The sequence below is a fragment of the Dama dama genome, chromosome 15, assembly GCF_033118175.1.
Source record: "Dama dama isolate Ldn47 chromosome 15, ASM3311817v1, whole genome shotgun sequence".
In the NCBI taxonomy this organism is placed as follows: Eukaryota; Metazoa; Chordata; class Mammalia; order Artiodactyla; family Cervidae; genus Dama; species Dama dama.
The window spans coordinates 84,914,008-84,932,389 of NC_083695.1; the positions used below are offsets into that span (position 1 = coordinate 84,914,008).

An 18,382-nucleotide genomic window follows, 5' to 3' on the forward strand; every position below is an offset into this window, starting at 1 on the left:
ACCCCTGGGGATGATTATCCAAAGACCTATATGAATATTCAAGCAGTCTGGCTCCTTCCACCCCTGGCTTGGCCCTTCTTTCCTTACCGGGTCCTCCTCCACACCCCCTTCCTGGAGCTGACTCTAAGGTCCAAGTGTCATCTTCCAAAAGATGTCCTCACATTACTACTGTATCATCAATCAGGGGCTAAATCTTCACTTGGAGCCTTTGCACATTTGTCATTTTGTTTAGTAGAAACTTGTGGCTACATGGAGCTGACTGGTAGATCATTTTGACTGGTTTTGTCCTTTTAGGCCGTGGTGAAACACCTTTTACCAAATTTGGAGATAACTGTCATTTTGTGACCTAGGGAAAACTGAAAGTCACAGGTGCATTGTGTTTTTTTTAAGATTTATTTTTTTGGCTGTGGTGAGTCTTCATTACTGCATGCAGGCTTTCTCTAGTTGTGGTGAGCGGTGGCTACTCTTCATTGTAGCGTGAGGGCTTCTCACTGCGGTGACTTCTTGTTGTGGAGCATGGGCTTGTAGACTCACAGACTTCAGTGGTTTCAGCTTCAGGGCTCGAGAGCACAGGCTCAGTAGTTGTGTGGCACAGGCCTAGTTGCTTCACAGCCTGTGGGATCTTCCCAGACCAGAGATCAAACCTGTGTCCCTAGCATTGCAAGACAGATTCTTAACCACTGGACCCCCAGGGAAGCCCCACAGGCGCGTTCTGAGATGACTTGGGGCAGGGTGTGTTAGAAACACCCTCCACCCAGTACACAAACGTGAGTGCCTACTCTACACTGTGCACTGTGTATCGTATCCTGGGGCTTCCTTGATGCCCAGGACAATGGTTCTCACTCTCAAGATGCACCATCTGTGGGGGCATAGGGTCAGCAAACAGGCCATGGCATGGCCTTGTGGCAAATGCTAGGCGAGACATGAGCGCTATGGGAACACACTGAAGGAGCACCTAATTCAGTCCTGCGAATCCTGGAAGGCTCCCTGGAGAAAAGTGATTGACGTCCAGGTCAGACTTGAAGCCCAGGGAGAGGTTAGCCTGGAACAGAGGGAACAGCGTGTGGGAAGGCTCAGAGACACTGATGGACGTCAGTCCAGAGCAAGGAGCGGGAGTGGCAGGAGAGGAATAAAGTCTTCTACCTGCCGTGGCAAGGAATTTGGACTTGATCCTGGTGTACTGGGAGGCCATTTAAGGCTTTTAAGCAGGTGTGGTTTAGAAGAGCAGGCTAGCAATGGATTGATGAGCAGTACCAGCAGGGGATGCTGTTGGACTGCGCCAGGGTGTTGGCGGACAGAGGGCTGCCGGGTCTACTGAATGGGGCGGGGGCAGGAGGGGAGTAAGGGTGATGCTAGTGGTCCTGACTAAGCCGGTAAGCGGCAGTGCCATTTCCTGAGACTGGGAGCGAAAGATGCTCCCAAATGTATGTCCGGATGGCAAAGTGCAGGAACAGCTCGATGTAGGCCTTTTGCTGAGGGGAGAGCCAGCCCCGTGACAGGCGCGCCCAGTGGGCAGTGGCTGTGTGAACAGCACTGGGGGCATGGATGACAGCAGCCTCAGCAGTGGAAGGTGGGGTGGAAAGAGTGAGGGCAGAAAACTCTTTGAAAAACTTTGGCTACACAGAGGGGTGTTTGTTTTTTCATGAGCCAAGTGACTCATGCAGTTGAAATGCTCCTGGGAAGCAGCAGAGGAGGGAGGCTGAAGCCAGAGGGGGCAGTGAAGGCTGCAGAGCAAGGCCGCGAGGAAACAGGCAGGGTCGGTGGGGCCCAAGCCCAGGACACCGCTGATCATGCAGGGAGGAGGGGAGGCTGGGCGTGGGTGGACGGAGGTCAGCAGGCTTCTTGCCAGGAGGGCGAGAACCTTGGCTTTCACCGTGGAGGGCGAGAACGAGTCATCTGCCAGGGAGGAGAAAGAAGGAGCTGGGTAGCAGCTGGCAAAGGTTTCAAGCAGCTGTCCAAACAGGAGTAAGCTGAGAAGGGAAACACCATTGCTTTGGGGGTAGAAGGCCTTCACCCACCCCCGACCAGTGTACCTGGAGGTGGGCTAGCAGTTTAATGCCTGTGCGTTGGGTACGTGAACCTTTCTCCTTCATTTTCAAATACTCAACTCTAGACAAGTTTATTGGTGATTTCACAGTATCCTTTCACAGGCTGACAGACAAATAGAAAACCGAATCTTACATCACGCACACATCCCCTTAGCAACCGCATGTGGTGGGTCAGACAGGACAGCCCCCGTTTCTCTTCTTCCATCCAAGCCTGTTAACCCGAGGCAGGACCAGTCTCATCAGGTGTCATCGTAAGCCATCCTGTCGGCACAGACACCTCTGGGGATTCCAGGACCCTTCTGGCAGGTTCTTGAAACTGAAACCTTAGAGGAAGGTTTTCACACAGGAACCAACCAAATGCAGCTAAAACGCACACCTACACCCCTCTGTTATAGAAGAGTTCTGTTTCTTCTGTTGCCGACTGAATTTCCTTTTCAAGCTCACTGCACTGTATCTAAAAAACAAAGTTAAATTCTTAATATGCATATTCAGTTTTTTTGCCCTAGAAGTTAAAAATTTTTTTAGGAGTTTCCAGTGCTCTAGTGGTTAAGACGTTAGGATTTGGAGCTTTCACTGCCAAGGGCCCCCGGGTTTAATCCCTGATCGGGGAACAAAGATCCTGCAAGCCATGTAGTGTAGAAAAAAAAAAAAAAAAACAGTTCAGAAAGCATCTATTTCAGTCCAATCTTTTCAGTGATGTCTTAAAAAAAAAAGTTAACCTGGAATTCACTGGCAGTTCAGTGGTTAGGACTCCATGTGGTCACTGCTGAGGGCCTGGGTTCAATCCCTGGTCAGGGAACTAAAATCCCACACACTGTGAGGCTTGCAGGATCTTAGTTCCCTGATTAAGGGCTGAGCCTGGGCCCCTTGCATTGCAAGTTCAGAGTCCTAACTACTAGACGATCAGGAAAGTCCCTTAAAAACTTTCTTATGGAAAATTTCAAATATAAACAAATGCTGTGGCTCACACAACGTCTGAGGATGTACCCTGGGCAGGGCCCTGGCAGAACCTCTCAGCCCTGCACTCTATCTGCAAGCCACCCAGTCAGGACAGGACCACCATTCAACCACCTCATGCCCACCTTGGACCAACAAGTTATTTTAAACATCCAACAAATGCCAAGACTTGCTTGGTGGGGGTTGGAGGTCAGGGGGTGGTGATGGTGACAGCAACAAGCATTTCAGCCAAGAAATGCCGGAAATCAGTATCTACTACATCAGTAATGTCCTTGCTATCAGCAACAAGCCTTTGCAGAGGTATTATGACCTCCATCTGTCTTTAATAGAAACTAAGCCTCAGAGAGTTTAAGCAGATTGACCAGGGTCATGGATGAACTGGGAATCTGAGTCCAGGCAGTCTGACTCATCACAGATTATAATATATCCTGCTCTATAGAGCAGCAGGGCCTTCCCAGGTGGCACTAGTGGTAAAGACTACAAGTGGTAAAGAATCTATCTGCCAATGCAAGAGACAGACTCAGGTTTGATCAGGGTCAGGAAGATCCCCTGGAGTAGGAAATGGCAACCCACTCCAGTATTCTTGCCTGGGAAATCCCATAGACAGAGAAGCCTGGTGGGCTACAGTCCATGGGGCTGCAAAGAGTGGGACACGACTGAGCACGCACAGAACGGGTGTCACTAGCTGCATGTGAGCACTTAAAATTAAACAGATTAAAAATTCAATCCCTCAGCCTCACTAGCTATGTTTCCAGTGCTCAACAGCCAGCTGTGATGAGGGACTACATATACTGGACAACACATTACAACGTTTCCATCGCTGCGGAAAGCCCTATGGGATGAACCCTCACTATAGTATCTTATGAAGCTTTAAACTATCTCAAAGTTGTTTTTTTTTTAATGTCCCAGAAAAAACACCTCAGATACACAGTGAAGAAAAACAGAATCCAAAACTGTGCAAGTCATCTGCAGGGTGGGATTATGCGTAAAGGATGTTATTTTGTTTTATTCTTCTGTAAACTTGGCCCGATTTTTTTCAGAGAATGAGTTATCTCACTCTGATAATGAGGAGAAGAGACACATTTTTTTTTTTTAGAGGAAGTTGAAGGGGGACACTTACCCGTCTGATCTGTGGGAAGATGCTGAAGGAAACTGGCACCATCAATCCCATGACGAGGATCGTACAAGAAAACTTCAGGGTCCACAGTGACCATGGATTCTGCAGGAAAAACTGGGTCCTGTAAGAAAAAGGTACCAGGGCTTTCAAATTTAATTAAAAAAAATTTTTTTAAAGATGGCTTACTTAAATTTTTATTTATTTTTTTGGCCTCACCACACGGCACGCGGGGTCTCAGTTCCCCATCCAGGGATCGAACCCAGGCCACCTGCCATGGAAGCTTGGCCTCAACCACTGGGCCACCAGGGATGTCCCTCCAGGACTCTTTTAGAGGCCCGCCCTGGGCTCAGATGGCAGTCAATTGTTTTGTGAGCAGCCGCAGGCCTGGCCTCCGTTCCTAATCACCCCACAACAGGTGATACCAGCAGCTGCACAGATGGAGCAGTCACTACATGTCAGGCCTGGGTCAAGCACTTCATATGCATTTGCTTACCTGCTATCCCCCGACCCTATGAGGTCTATGTTATCATCATCTCCTTCACACCAACAAGAGGACGCAGCCACATCTTCAAATTCTTAAAAGTGAGAGGTCAGATTCTAGGACCTGCACCCTCCCCTGGACTGTGATGTTCTGACCCTGACCTCTGAGACTGTGGGAAGAAGGAGCAAGAAGCCCAGCCTGGGAAGCCAGAGATCTGGGGTCCTGGGGTCCGGCTGGGGCTTGGCCACTGACAGACCCTGTGCTCTCAGGTAAGTCGCCTTCCCCTTCTGAGCCCTGAGACTTTTCAGAGGCAAAAATGAAAGGGTTGAATCAGAAGGGCCACCGCGGCCACTCTACCTGGGATACTGTCATGGGTGTGGGACGAGGTCCCTTCCAGGCACCCCCAAGGCCCACCGGGAAATGAGGACCACCTCTCCCCACCAGGCAGGTGGTACCACTGTGCAGGCCTTGGAGGATGAACCTCTAGATCCCAGCTTTCCCAGAATCCCCCACACTGAGGTCAGCCAGAGAGAAGCAGGGGGACCCAACCCTGGAGAAGTCCCCACAGCCACCCAGCTGGATCGACCATGGGAAGTAGGAGTTGGACAGAACACTGCTGCTTCCTGAAATGCACTCCTTGTGTGGTCCAAGCAGAGGCTTCCTAGCTCAGCAGCCCAGACAGAGCAGGCTGGGCCAGCACCAGGCAGGTGACCCCTCCTGGACCAACAGGATCCTTTCCCAGGAGTTTGTGAACTGTGTGGAAGACACACCCTACCCTTAACCCCCCAAGATTTGCTGTGTTTTTCTCTCTCATCAAGACACTGTGAGGACTTCCCTAGTGGTCTAGTGATTAAGGGGCTTCCCAGGTGGCACTAGTGCTAAAGAACCCGCCTGCCAATATAGGTTAGACATAAGAGCCACGGGTTCAATCCTTGAGTTGGAAAGATCCCCTGGTGGAGGGCATGGCAACCCACTCCAGTACTCCGCCTTCCAATGCAGCCGGTGTGGGTTTGATCCCTGGTTGGGGAATTAAGGTCCCATATGCTGTGGGGTATGGCCAAAAATTTAAAAAAAAAAAAGACAAGACACTGCAAGGATACCAGCTGGGAGGTGGCCACAGTCACGTGTCAACGTGAAGAAGCCAATGTACAGAGGGAAAGGAGGAAGACAACAGCCACAAAGGAGAAGAGAGGACTGTCCTGCACAAGAGTTCTGATCAGCTGCCGCAGGCCAGCCCCCCCCCGCCCTGTTCCTGGTATCTAAACCAACGCCTCTCCTCCTGCCCTAAGCTGCTTCCTGCAAGTGGGGCCTCTCATACTAGCTGACCCCAGGCTCTCCTCCTAACAGGCCATGGCAGGGATTTCCCTGGTTGTCCAGTGGTTAAGATGCAGTGCTCCTAATACAGGGGGCCAGGGTTTGATCTGTGGTTGAGGAATTAGATCCACAAGCCACAACCAAAAGATCCTGCATGCCACAAGTAAGAGCTGGCACGGCCAAATGAATAAATATTAAAATAAACAAATAAAGGAATGGCAGTCAACTGGTTCTGGGCCACTTAAGCTAATTTAACACATGCTTGGAACGAAGAGGGGAAAGAGACCTGAGCAACAGCCATAGCACATGAGAGCTGGGAAAGTAAAGTGAAAAAGTGAAAGTGTCAGCCACTCAGTCATGTCTGACTCTGTGACCCCATGGACTACAGCCTGCCAGGCTCTTCTGTTCCTGGAATTCTCCAGGCAAGAATACTGGGGTGAGTTGCCAGGCCCCGCAAATCCTCCAAACTCATCTTTCTATCAACAGAAATGAGGAATCGAGCCTCAGCAGGTGCAGGGGCACGCCCAAGGAGTAACTGAGGACAGAGTAACTGGGGGAGAGTCCAGGTTTGTTGGAATGTGCACATCAGGATTTCCACACCTGCCCTAAATCAATCCTACCATCTTAATGGTGATGAAGGCTGTTTAGAAGGAAGATTCCTAAAGGACCTTCTTCCCATCCCGCTCATCAGATTCAGTATTTGACAAACTTTATACAGTTTTGATGGTCAACATGTTTATTCCTTCCCGGGGATATAAGCATACCTCTTACCTTTTAAAAAAGTATGCGAAGACTTCAGGAATAAACGCAGAGGTCCCAAACAGCACAACTCTGGATGTTGCTGTATCTTTAACGGCCTAGTGGAAATGAAAAGAAAGCAGCTTAGCACATGGAGTAGGCCGAGTTCCAGGGATCTTGCAAGTCATGACAGAGACTGGCAAACTGCCATTCTCCCCTCTTTGCACGTGCAAAGAGCTGGAAGCAGCGCTTGACCTGCATACGTACAGAAAATGCCTGGAGTTGGTGCCTGGAGTGACCGGAGATGAGATTAACCTCTCCGTGACTCCACAATGGTCTCCATCACTCCCACCAACCACTCCAAATAAAACATTAATTACAAGCAGAAGCAGCTGACAGACAAATCCTTACTTAGAACCAAATGGCAGTCCCTTTGCTAGAAAAGCTTGATTTACCACTGAGGACATCGCCGCATTTTTCTTTCAGTCCAGGATTCTGCCACCCACCTTCCTCTCCTAAACTGCCCCCAGCTAATCCCACTCCTTCCAGGAGGGGAAGCCCAGCTCTCAGTGCACTGGCATGGCATCATGTCCGCATGTAACATGCATGAGTCTGCCTGCATGCTCCCATCTTTTGCTTGTGTGATGAACAGTGTTTTATAAAATTTTATTTTGCATAAACATATATGTATAGTCTATACTGTGTTGCCATCTTTTCTATAAGTTACTCTCTATATTGAACCTTTAAACATATCACTGACAGTATGGGTTAATATGCACAAAAATCACGTGTACTCAAGGGCAATATCGGAGATGTTCAAGGGAAATTTTGACTATAGATGACACTTGCATTGGAACATCAGAACCCGACCTCTGGGTAAGACACAACTCTACACGCCAAGTGTAAGATAGACAGGCACTCTGCCCACCCTGCCCTCCCCTGAAATCTATTCTGTGCACTTCCGGCCTCCTGTGACTCCGTGGCTACAGCCCATTGTCCAGGCTTCTCTGCTGTGGCCCACATGCCTGTTTTCTGCCCAGGACACTAATGCTCGGCTCATCTGATCCCCTGCAGGAATGCCCTTCCCCCACGAGGACAGAGGGCTGCAAGGAGGGTGTGGCTTTTAAAAATAACCTTTCAGGAATACAAGATAAAGTCGCTGGAAGAAGAAAAGAGTGGTAGCTGAGCCTGGAGTGTTTCGGCGTCAGCAGGGCAAGGCCGGCCCCTCTCCATTTGTCTTGTGTGGGAGGGAAGACACTGCAAGCCAGACACCGGTCATGAGACACTGCGAGATGCGTGGCGGCCTGCAACTGAGTAGCCAACACGGCCAGGCAAAGGAAAACAGCGTGGACTGGGCTCCTGAAATCTAATCAAAGGTGCTCTATTACAATCAGATATTGCTGGTTACGCAGTTTCTGAAATTTTAGCTGAAGAAAAGAAATCTTCCGGTGACAGGGAAGTGATAAAAGAATGACCAAGCTTACGCATGGTCACAGACACTTTATTCTTAAGAGAAAGATCAACTTTTTTTTTTAAGATCACCAAACCTTTCTTTCACCCTAAATTGGCCATGTTGCAAACAAGGAAGCTCCTCTCAATAAGATGGGCTAGATAACTGGGTAGCCAGCAGGGCCCGAGGCTCCCTCCCAGCCCCTGGAGAGAAGCAATGCTGACCAGTGAGGGGTGGGTCTCCAGAGCCCAGCACAGCACCCGAGAGGCGGGAGGTGCTAAAGAACAACTTGGGGATTAAACATTCACTCTCGTGTTTCCCACTGTGCCCTGCAGTTAAAATTCAGTTGAAGAAAAATGCCAACACACATCCACACACACAGTTGTAGGTACACAAGCAGTCAGAGTGGCATCAAGGGCAACAGCCAAAAATTGGACACAATCCAAATCTCCATCGCCTGGGGAGCAGACAAGCAAAACGTGGTATAGTGGAAGACTACTCGGCAATAAAAAGCCATGCACTACCAGTGCGTTAAAAGATGAATGAACCTCAAAAGTCAAAGAGGCCAGACAAAAATACTGTGATTCACTTGTATGAAACTTCTAGAAAAGACAAAACAATGAAGACATAAAGCAGATCAGTGTTTCCCTGGGGCTGCGGGTGGGAGGGGGAGTGACTGAAACAGAATTCTGTTTCACCCGACAGAATTTTCAGGGGGATGAACATGTTCTAAAATTGGACTGTGGCGGAACTTCCCTGGTGGTCCAAGGGCTAAGACTGTGCTCCCAGTCTTGGTCAATCCCTGGTCAGGGAACTAGATCCCACAAGCTGCAACTAAGAGTTGCCGCATGCCGCAACTAAGACCCAATACAGCCAAATAATAAAAATTTAAAAAATAATAAAATAAATCTTGATATATATATATATTTGGGTTCTCTGGTAGCTCAGCTGGTAAAGAATCCGACTGCAATGCAGGAGATCCCAGTTCGATTCCTGGGTGGGAAGATCCGCTGGAGAAGGTGGCGCTAGTGGTAGAGAACCCGCCTGCTAAGGCAGGAGACAGAAGGGATGTGGGTTCAATCCTTGGCTCGGGAAGATCCTCTGGAAGAGGAGGATGTGGCAACCGACTCCAGTATTCCTGCCTGGAGAATCCCACAGAGGAGTCTGGTGGGCTACAGTCCATAGGGCTCCAAAAAAGTCGGGACATGACTGGAGCACATTAACGTATTTATATAGATGACTGAAAGATAGATGGTCAGATATTCTATTGGTTCTGTTTCTCTGGAGAACCCAGATACTGCATCACCTTTTAAACATCACAGTGCAAATGTGAACTCTCTCTGAGCACCATGAGAAAAGACAGATAAGAAAAGGCTGAAGGGAGATGTGAATTTGTTACCAGCTCTCAGACTGACAATTAAATTCTTTGCCCCAAAGGCAAGCAGCTTTTAGCTTCACAGCGTGGGTCCCCTACCTTTGTCCCAGCTTTTCTGGAATAACCTATGACATTGCCTTCCTTGTCCATGACCTCGATCCCGCGTATGGGCTCCAAACTTCGGGAGGCGATCACGTTCATCCCACTGAGCTGGGCTGTGGACGTAAAGAAGGAAACAGAGGGATGAGTGTGGGTCCAGTGAAGGGACATGTTTTCGAGGGTCACGCCTCTTTCTCTGATGGGTGTGCTTTGCCGATCCATGGGTGGTCACCTGACACATATAAAGTCAGCTCTCTCCTGGGCTGTGGAGTAGGGGTCAGAACTGCTGGCCTCTTGGTCTTGGATCCTGACTACAACCCAGCCCCAGGTCCCGACACCCTTGACGGGATTCCCAGAAAGACCCTGGGGCCTTTGAAATATGCCTGCCTTCTTTGCTGAAGCTGGCTTGACCCAGTTTCTATAACATAATTTCCCAGATTTTACCACTGACCTAATTCTGCCAACACTTCAAGCTGCTTTGATTTCCAAGCCCAAATGCTGAGGGTGAATTACTGAACTTGCAGGCTGGCAAATTTAAAACAGTTGGTTACTATCTCTGTCCCTCCCTTGGAGTCAGACTACTGGTTTGAAATCCCCAAGATTACTACTTCCTCCACGGGTAACCCTAGAAAATCTCCCTAACTGCCCCTCGCCTCAGTCTCCTCATCTGTAAGTAGGGATAATATTACCTGCCTCTAAGTTGTTGTCAAGATTCAGTGAAATAATATATAGACAAGGCTTGTACAATCTTTACAAAGAGATGGAGACATAGAGAACGGACGTGTGGACACAGAGAGGGATGGGGAGAGGGGAGTGAACTGGGAGACTGGGATTGACATATATAGATTTCCATGTGTAAAACAGAGAGCCAGTGGGAAGCTGCTCTTTAGCACAAGAGCTTAGCTTAGTGCTCTGTGATGACCTGGAGGGGTGGGATGGGGGTGGTGGGAAGGAGGTTCAAGACAGAGGGTAAATGTGTATACACACACACACACACACACACACATATATAGGGATTCACTTCGCTGTACAGCAGAAATGAACATTGTAAAGCAATTATATTCCAAGAAAAAATTTTAAAAAATATCAATTGGAGTATATTTGTTATAAATAATAAATATATATTTATTTATATAAATATAAATAAATAAAATGTAATTTGTGTTTCCAGGTTCGTGTTCATCCTTTGACAACTAAAGGGGTACCCACAGAGAAAGCGTCATTTCTCAAACCAAAGACCCCATCTGGACCCGGGGGCACCAGCAAGCTGTAAATGGTGGCTCTCACCAACTGCAGTGAGGCCCGGGGACTGGGGTATCCCTGAAGATGGAGGCAGGCTCCTGCTTACCGAGAATGATGACGGGAATGACGTTTCTGCTCAGAACGCTATTCATTGAAAGCTTTACTTGGAGCAAACGAGGGAATAACTAGAAAACGAGAGAGACGAATCATCATTGCATGGGACCAGCAGAGAGCTAGTGTCAACCTAGTTCCTTTTACAGGGCAGGACCCTGCAAGTGTCTCCACACGTTTCTTGTTTTAATTCCTGCAACACTGAAGTGCTCTCCCTGACCCTCAGAGGAACGCTTAGAGATTTAGGCTACAGAACGTGTCCAGAGTCACTAAGATGTTAAGGATTTGACCCAAGAGGTAAATCCAGGCTCACCAGGCTCTGAAGTCTACATTTTCACTCATTACAGTATCCTGACATTGAAAGCAACACATAATTTGTATAACATGTTTACAAACATGACATTATTCTTTTTTTTGGTCGCATAGTGCTGCATATGGGATCTTAGTTCCCTGACCTAAGGGAACTACACCCCCTGCAGTGGAAGTTCAGAGTCTTAACCACTGGACCACCAGTCAAGTCCCCTGAATTAACTTTTTTAAGAAAGATAACAGTACTGAGTCCATGCCTAGAAACTTAGAAAAAAAAAATCACATAATTTGGGGGTTATAGGATTACAGGTAACTTTGATTTTCTTCATGTCTTAATCATACTTTCTAAATTCAGTTAGAACATAAAATTTTGATTCTGAAGAGTAAAAGATTTGACACATTTTAAAAACACATACGCCCAAAAAAGTTGAAGACACAATCACTCCTGCACCTAGTAATAAGCTCTCGTGTGCACGACGATCCTAGGGAAAAACAAAGGCTCATATTTAGTAAATGCCACAGTTCTACCCAGGAAAGATAATTCCAACAAACACACAAAATCGCCAAAAGAAACACCGTGAAACTGCATGCCCTCCGGGCCTCGTGATACTCACATAACTTGCATTTCCATTGACGATGTTGAAGACTGTACTGTAGGTGTAGAAGGAGGCCTACAGGAAGACAGAGGCTAACACGTCACATTTTGGTTTCAAGTTCAACAAAATTCAATAATTTTGAAATAGAAAGAATTGCTACCTGAGGTAAAATCATGGACTTCAGACTTTTCACCGGCAGCATTGACAGAAATAGCTGTAAAGAAAGTAAAGCAGATACAGACTACTATATATAAAATAAACAAGGACCTACTGTGTAGTACAGGGAACTATACCCAAGATCTTGTAATAACCTACAATGGAAAAGAACCTGAGAAAGAATACATATAAAATGAATCACTCTGCGGTAAACCTGAAACACTGTAAATGAAGTATACTTCAATTAAAGAAAATAATGCATAGCTGAGAGCGTCTTGGGTGGGAGGGAAGGCTTGTGGCACACAGACCCTCCCCAAGGAGATGTAGAACTGAGTCCCCAAGAGCAGAGGCAAGAAGCGGAAGATGTGGATGCCCGGGGCTAGTGGCCCATGGACAGGTGGTGTTGGATGGGCCCCCATGGGCAGTGAGAGCCCAGGGGTGCCTCACACTGGTCCCCGTCTCCAGACATGCAATCGAGCAGGGCGGCTGAGAAGCATCACTTTAATTTATTTTAAATTAAACTTGCAGGGGGCAGAGCCAAGGTGGACAGCTTCACTGCGGGTGATTCCGGGTCCCAGGGGAGGGCCTGCCTGATTGGGGGGGAGGGGACTTGGGGAGAGGAGGTGACAGCCAGTGACATGGGCCTGTGCCATGGAGTATGTCCTAACTCATCAACCTCCTCCTTAGCGCTTGGCACATGGTAGGTATTCAAAGAAAGGGTTACCTTGTGACATTGTGTATCCTCAACAGGCCCTGATGCCCGGGGGGATAAGCAGGGGTGGGGTGTGGACAAGGGTCAGAGGTGAGAGGTCCTAACCATCTATCAGGCAGTCACGAGACAGGGGCCGAGAGCTTAGGAGATGCATGGACGTCCTCCTGACCCCTTGGCTTCTTAGTGGTGAATGGCAGCTTACTCACCGTGGGTGCCGTGAAAGGCAGGAGAGCTGGCGAGAAAGACAAGAGGGTCAGTGACGGCAGAGAGGGTGGAAAACCGCCCACCCTGAAGCTTCTTCTCAGGCACGGGAGTCAAAGGATATTTTTTACGCACTTTTCTTTCTAATAAAAATAATAACTACGTGCATAAGGCAAAACTTAAAACCAGCACAGCAGAGGAAAACCTGACCAGGCTTTCTCTCATTGAGGGTAAGTGGTCACTTGTTGCAAATCTTTGTTCATCCTTCCAGGTGAATTCAATACATCTGTGACACTGTGACTTATAATAAGACATATGTATTTGCTCTTCATCCCTATCCCTGGCCCAGAGATCCTAAAACCCTTGAAATTTCCTAAGTGAGAAGGGCAATAAAGGTAAAAGGAGTGTCTCTTATTCTTTTCTTTAAAATTTATTTGGCTGCACCAGGTCTTAGCTGTGGCACGCAGGATCTAGTTCCCTGGTTGAGGATCAAACCTGGGCCTCCTGCGTTGAGAGCATGGAGTCTTAGCCACTGGACCACCCAGGAAGTCCCAAGTGCCTCTCATTCTTCAAAGCAAGCCCGTTTCAACCACACCTGAGATAATGTCAATACGGTGACTTTGGGAAAGCACCGAAGGATGGGGCTGGTTGCCAGGGGAACCAACCACATGACTTGGAGGGAGGCAAGGTTTTCTAAAGGTTACAAACCACTTGTGAAAATTAGAATCAACTCACCTGCAGGTCGAAAAGGACCAGGGATTAGCCTGCTATTGTCAGGATGCACTGTGGACTTCAGAAGGGTAAACACAAAGGTGAGTCTGATGTTTGGTTTTGTTATTTTAGGCTAAAAATTAGGATGGGGCTGAAACTTACAAGACTTCTCTTCCAAGCTTCTTGTATCTAAAAAGAGAAAGACCAAGCAATAGTTTTTAAAGGTGTCCCGGCAGCCAAAATAGCTCCTCTCCAGTTTCATTTGTGGTACTCCTTTGCTCCACCTTTCAGGGAGTGAAGGGTGAACTGTTTTCTACCACGGGGGCAGAGCAGGTCAAAACAAGTAAATCAAATGAGTGAACTAACAAGAAGCAAAAAGAAGAGCCACACGAAAATGACCAAAACATTAAAAAGGCCCCCAAGTTTGTGACCTTGGAGAGGCCAACATCTAACTTGCCCCTTGGGGGAGTCCTTGAATGCCGCCAGCCTCCCCCAGCTCAGAGCAGAGCAGGCTGTGTGCAAACCACGCTATTAGCCAAGTCACTGTAAGAGAGCCAGGTGTGAGTTCAGAGGCCCCAACAAGTTCTCAGAAAAACCAAGTTAAACATGCGAGCTTTCCGCAGGCTGCCTCAAGGGATTGATGTCTGTGGGCTCTGGAAAGCCCCATTCGCTGCAAGGTAGATAACAAACACTGGGCTTGAGTCTTTGGGCAGGGGCTGTAACCCCGCCCCATAACACTGCTTCTAACAGGGAGCAGATTCTGACTTCAGAGGCCTGCCAGAATTCTGGAATTTGCCATGGGGCTCAGGAGTCAGCTACAGAGAATAGATACTGCAACTGCCCATCTCTGTTGCACAGGAAGAACCCTATGCTGTTTTCCCTTAATACTAGTTCCTAACAGTAGTAACTCATATTCATCTGGCTTACAAGAAGGAATCATAACTGTATTTTAAAAGCTAACCCAACTGAGCAGTGTTTACGATGCCAAAATACCACCTGATTTCAGACCATGCAGTTAGAATCACCTGAAGGCACCCAAGCCCAGCTTTGAGCCAGGCACACCTGGGAACAAGAAACATACCCTTTTGTCCTCCAAGTCACCTCTGGATGCATCTTCATTTGTTAACAAGAGTTGCCTCGATTTTTCTATTTTTTCCTACAATTAGGTATAAAGAAATCAAGCAATGATCTCAACTTCAGATTTATCCACAGATTTAAGAATCACATGCTTACTAACACCTGATTTTAATTTTTTTTTTTTTTTACTTCTCCAAGAGGCTTGCAGGATCTTAATTCTTGACCAGGGATTGAACCCACACTCTCAGTATTCCACTACATGAGTATGCCATTTTATATTTCTCTATTTCCCTACTGATGTGCATTCAGCTTGTTTCCTGTTTTTCTCTATTATAAACAAAACGACAGGAAACATTTATTTGAGCACAAAGATGGGAGTGCCCCTGTGGATCTGGCTGTAAGTGTCATTGCTGGTCTCTCACGAAGGGTTTCTCTTCCTCTTCATCCCTCAGCCACACCTGGTTCAAACTCTCATCTTTCACTTAGATAATTGAGTCATCCCCTGAACTGATCATAGTCTGGGTCCCTCTGGTTACTCGTCAGATGGCTAAGTAAAAATCCCTCTTGTCTGAATGACACACAAGGGCCTTCCAGAACTGTCCGGTTCCCCTGAGTTAAAAGACCCAGTAACTGGGTGACCTGTCCCCTGCCGCCCTCCCCTTTGCTCACAGTCCTGTCTTCCTGACAGTTCCTCCCTCCCAGCCTTCTTTAAATAACCTCCCCCAATTCCCTGCTACACCTTGCCCTTGGAGCCCAGAGTCAAGGTCTGTGGCTAGCTTTGCTTCTCTGTCCTCCATCACCAGGGAGGTCTGTTTTGATTCCCTTTGAAACCACCAGTACCAGGCCCAGGGTTTGGTTGGTGTTGTTTAGTTGCTAAGTCCTGTCCAACTCTTTTGTGGCCCCAGGGACTGTAGCCCACCAGGCTTCTCTGTCCATGGGATTTTCTAGGCAAGAATACTGGAGTGGGTTGCCACTTCGCCAGGGGATCTTCCAAACCCAGGAATTAAACCTGTGTCTCCTGCAGCGGGTTGTCTATCACTGAGTCACTCACCTGGGAAGCCAGGATTTGGTACTACCTGTTAAATGGATTGCTCTTATGTAGCAACCTTCCAATCTCAAGTTCATTCACAAGAAATAAAAACATGATAATATACATGGATTCTGCTATTTCAACTGCTTTGAAAAGAGACACACAGCCTTCACATTTCAGAATAAAGTGTGAAATTCACTATTTTTGAAAACAAGAAAATACTTACAATTGAAAGGACCAAATTTGTAGGATCCAACAAGTCTGTCCACTGAAGAACTCTTTGAATAAAAGACTTGAGAGGGGCAGGAGCACCAGAGAGGTTAATAGCAGCAGAAAAAAAAAACCCAGGTAATAACAGTTAACAACATTTTTAGAACCTCATAGGGCCTTCTCCTTGCAGCATCTGCTAGAATCCTCACAACATCCCCACCCTACAGGTGAAGACACTGAAGCTTCCAAGGGCTCATGAATGTACTCAAGGAAGCCCAACCAGGAAATGACCCAATGGCCTGTGCTCTTCACCTCCAATTGCTGTTGAGGATTACAAGCCCAGACTCTGGGGTCAAATGGACCTATGTTCACACCCCACATATCACCTTGAAGCACTGCCTAGAAAGGTCTCAATCCTTCTAGATTCCTAGAAAGGAATCTGTTTCTTCACACCCCTTGGGTGATTATAAGGCTTGCATGCATGCTCAGTCATGTCGTTAAAACCCTAAGGACTGTAGCGCGCCAGGCTCCTCTGTCCATGGGATTCTCCAGGCAAGACCACTGGAGTGAGTTGCCATCCCCTTATCCAGGGGATCTTCCTGATGCAGGGATGGAACGGGAGTCTCCTGCACTGCAGCAGATTCTCTACCAGAGTCACCTGCAAAGACCGGTTATAAGGCTTAACTCCAGTCATAAAGAACTGGACACTCCAGTGAAGGCTCAATACAGGCAGTTTGGTTCACATGTGGAGAAAGAAGGCCTGGTTTGCTCCCTAAAGCCCCCAAACTTTGCAGCGATTCCCGCTTAGAGGCCTGGCTCTGCTAGGACAACTTGAGTTTCCTGTCCTTGACTTTCCCACCTAAGAGAACCGAGCTAGGCTCTGCTCTAGGTCAAGGCGGAAAGAGAACACTCTAGAAACGTGCTGTCCAATTAACCACATGTGGCCAGGCCAATTCCAGATGTGCTGTATGTGGAAACCATACATAAAGACTTCCTACAGAAAAGGATGCAAGAAATCTCATCTATAATTTTTTATACCAATTACATGTTGAAATGTTAATATTTTGTTTCTACTGAGCTACATGCAATATATTATTAAAATTAAAATGTGAAAAGTCATATATTTTTAATGTGACTACCAGAAAATTTGGAATTACCCACATGGCGCCATCTTATTTCTATTGGACAGCGCCTCCCGGCCACTGCCTGGAGGCGGGGCTTCGCGCAGCCCTGAATCTCACGGTCGGGCGGCTGAGCCTACAGACTCCTGGGGAGGACCTGTTTTGTGCCTCTCCAGCCTGGTGCTCAGCAACAGCCTAGGCAGCAGAAGCAGACCCCTGAGGGGTGCGGAGTGACTCCTGGTTCGTGCGATCTGCAGGGTGACACTGTGTTACCTACCCTCCCTAGCCAAGCCTGCGGCAGAGGCGACGCACGCTAACAGACGTGGCCGTCGGCATCCTGCAAGCCCGGCTTTCCTTTCGTTCCCTCCCGGGGTCTGAGACGGGAAGGTGGGTGCTGCGACCACGTGGCCTGCCCAAGGTCACAGCGGCCAGCGGCGACTCCAGGCCGGGCGGCCCGCGCCCTCCCCGCCCCCAGCCGCGCCGGGCCCGGGCCGTACTTGGCGTTCGGTGATCCAGAAGCGCACGTTGGGCTCCATGCGGGCGGCGGCGCCGAGGCACCCTGGGAGCCGCCCGGCCCCCCGCGCTTCTTCCTCCTCTTCCGGGCTCCTCTTCCTGGGACCTTAAGAGTTGCCAGGAAAGGCCGCGGCGGCCGGGCCTGGCGGGGAGGAGGAGCCGGGCGGCGAGCCCCGCCCCGGGCACGCGCGCGTCCCCTGCCCCGGCTCCCAGGCCCGCGGGCCCTCGGCTCCTCCTTTCCGCGTGCGCTCTGTTCCAGCTCCCGAGGTCCCGCGCGCCTGCTGTTGCCGGGAGCCCACCTCCCCCATAGGCCAGGTCTTCCCAACCTTGTTCCTCACTTTCCGGTAGGCTGGCCGCCTCCGGGCCTAGACGGGTCGCCTATGTAAACTCCATATCACGGGACCTACAGTGGGGATCCGATCAGGGGCGCCTGGCGCCTTCCGCAGGCTCACCCTGCAGTCCTACAGCGTCTGACTTCCCCTAGCACAGGCTTTGTACCCTCGGAAATCTCTTTGATTGCACCTGAACTCCAGCGCACACGGAATGGGGGATAGGACGTGCTACATAATTTGTGCGGCCCAGTGGTACCTCTTTTTTGAATTTTCAAGAGTCGACTTGAGAGCATTAAACCAAGCCCCGGGGCCCTTCTAGGTTCCCCAGCCCTGCCTCCCAAGCAGTGTCTCTGCCCAAGGGTTTTTCCCTGCGCTGGGGCAAACCCAGTTTCCTCTGCTGTACACGAGAGAGGGTAGAGACCACTTGTAGAGGAAAATGTGCCTTCCTTCGGCCTCCACCCACTTCCCCAGCACTGGGGTGT

General features: G+C 48.8%; 1 protein-coding gene across 1 annotated transcript; it reads right to left on the minus strand.

Annotated features, from left to right (window-relative positions):
* Positions 1-2,103: 2,103 nt before the first annotated feature.
* SFXN4 (sideroflexin 4) lies at positions 2,104-17,724 on the minus strand. The gene is made up of 14 exons (XM_061162760.1): positions 17,553-17,724; positions 15,951-16,016; positions 14,699-14,773; positions 13,780-13,806; positions 13,642-13,696; positions 12,912-12,937; positions 11,998-12,051; positions 11,856-11,912; positions 11,658-11,723; positions 10,928-11,006; positions 9,580-9,695; positions 6,689-6,774; positions 4,126-4,243; positions 2,104-2,502 (listed from the first exon to the last, which is right to left on the minus strand). The coding sequence occupies exons 1-14, from the start codon at positions 17,589-17,591 to the stop codon at positions 2,425-2,427; spliced, it is 942 nt and encodes a 313-aa protein (XP_061018743.1). The 5' UTR covers positions 17,592-17,724; the 3' UTR covers positions 2,104-2,424.
* Positions 17,725-18,382: the final 658 nt, after the last annotated feature.

What these genes read in the sequence shown, in the direction of transcription:
- SFXN4 (XM_061162760.1), bottom strand. Translation starts at nt 17,591, where the DNA reads ATGGAGCCCAACGTGCGCTTCTGGATCACCGAACGCCAA. An exon ending in TCTGGATCACCGAACGCCAA is followed by an intron (nt 16,017 to 17,552) that starts GTACGGCCCGGG and finishes GCCCCTCTCAAG; the next exon opens with TCTTTTATTCAAAGAGTTCT. An exon ending in TCAATGGAAATGCAAGTTAT is followed by an intron (nt 11,724 to 11,855) that starts GTGAGTATCACG and finishes GTTTTTCCCTAG; the next exon opens with GATCGTCGTGCACACGAGAG.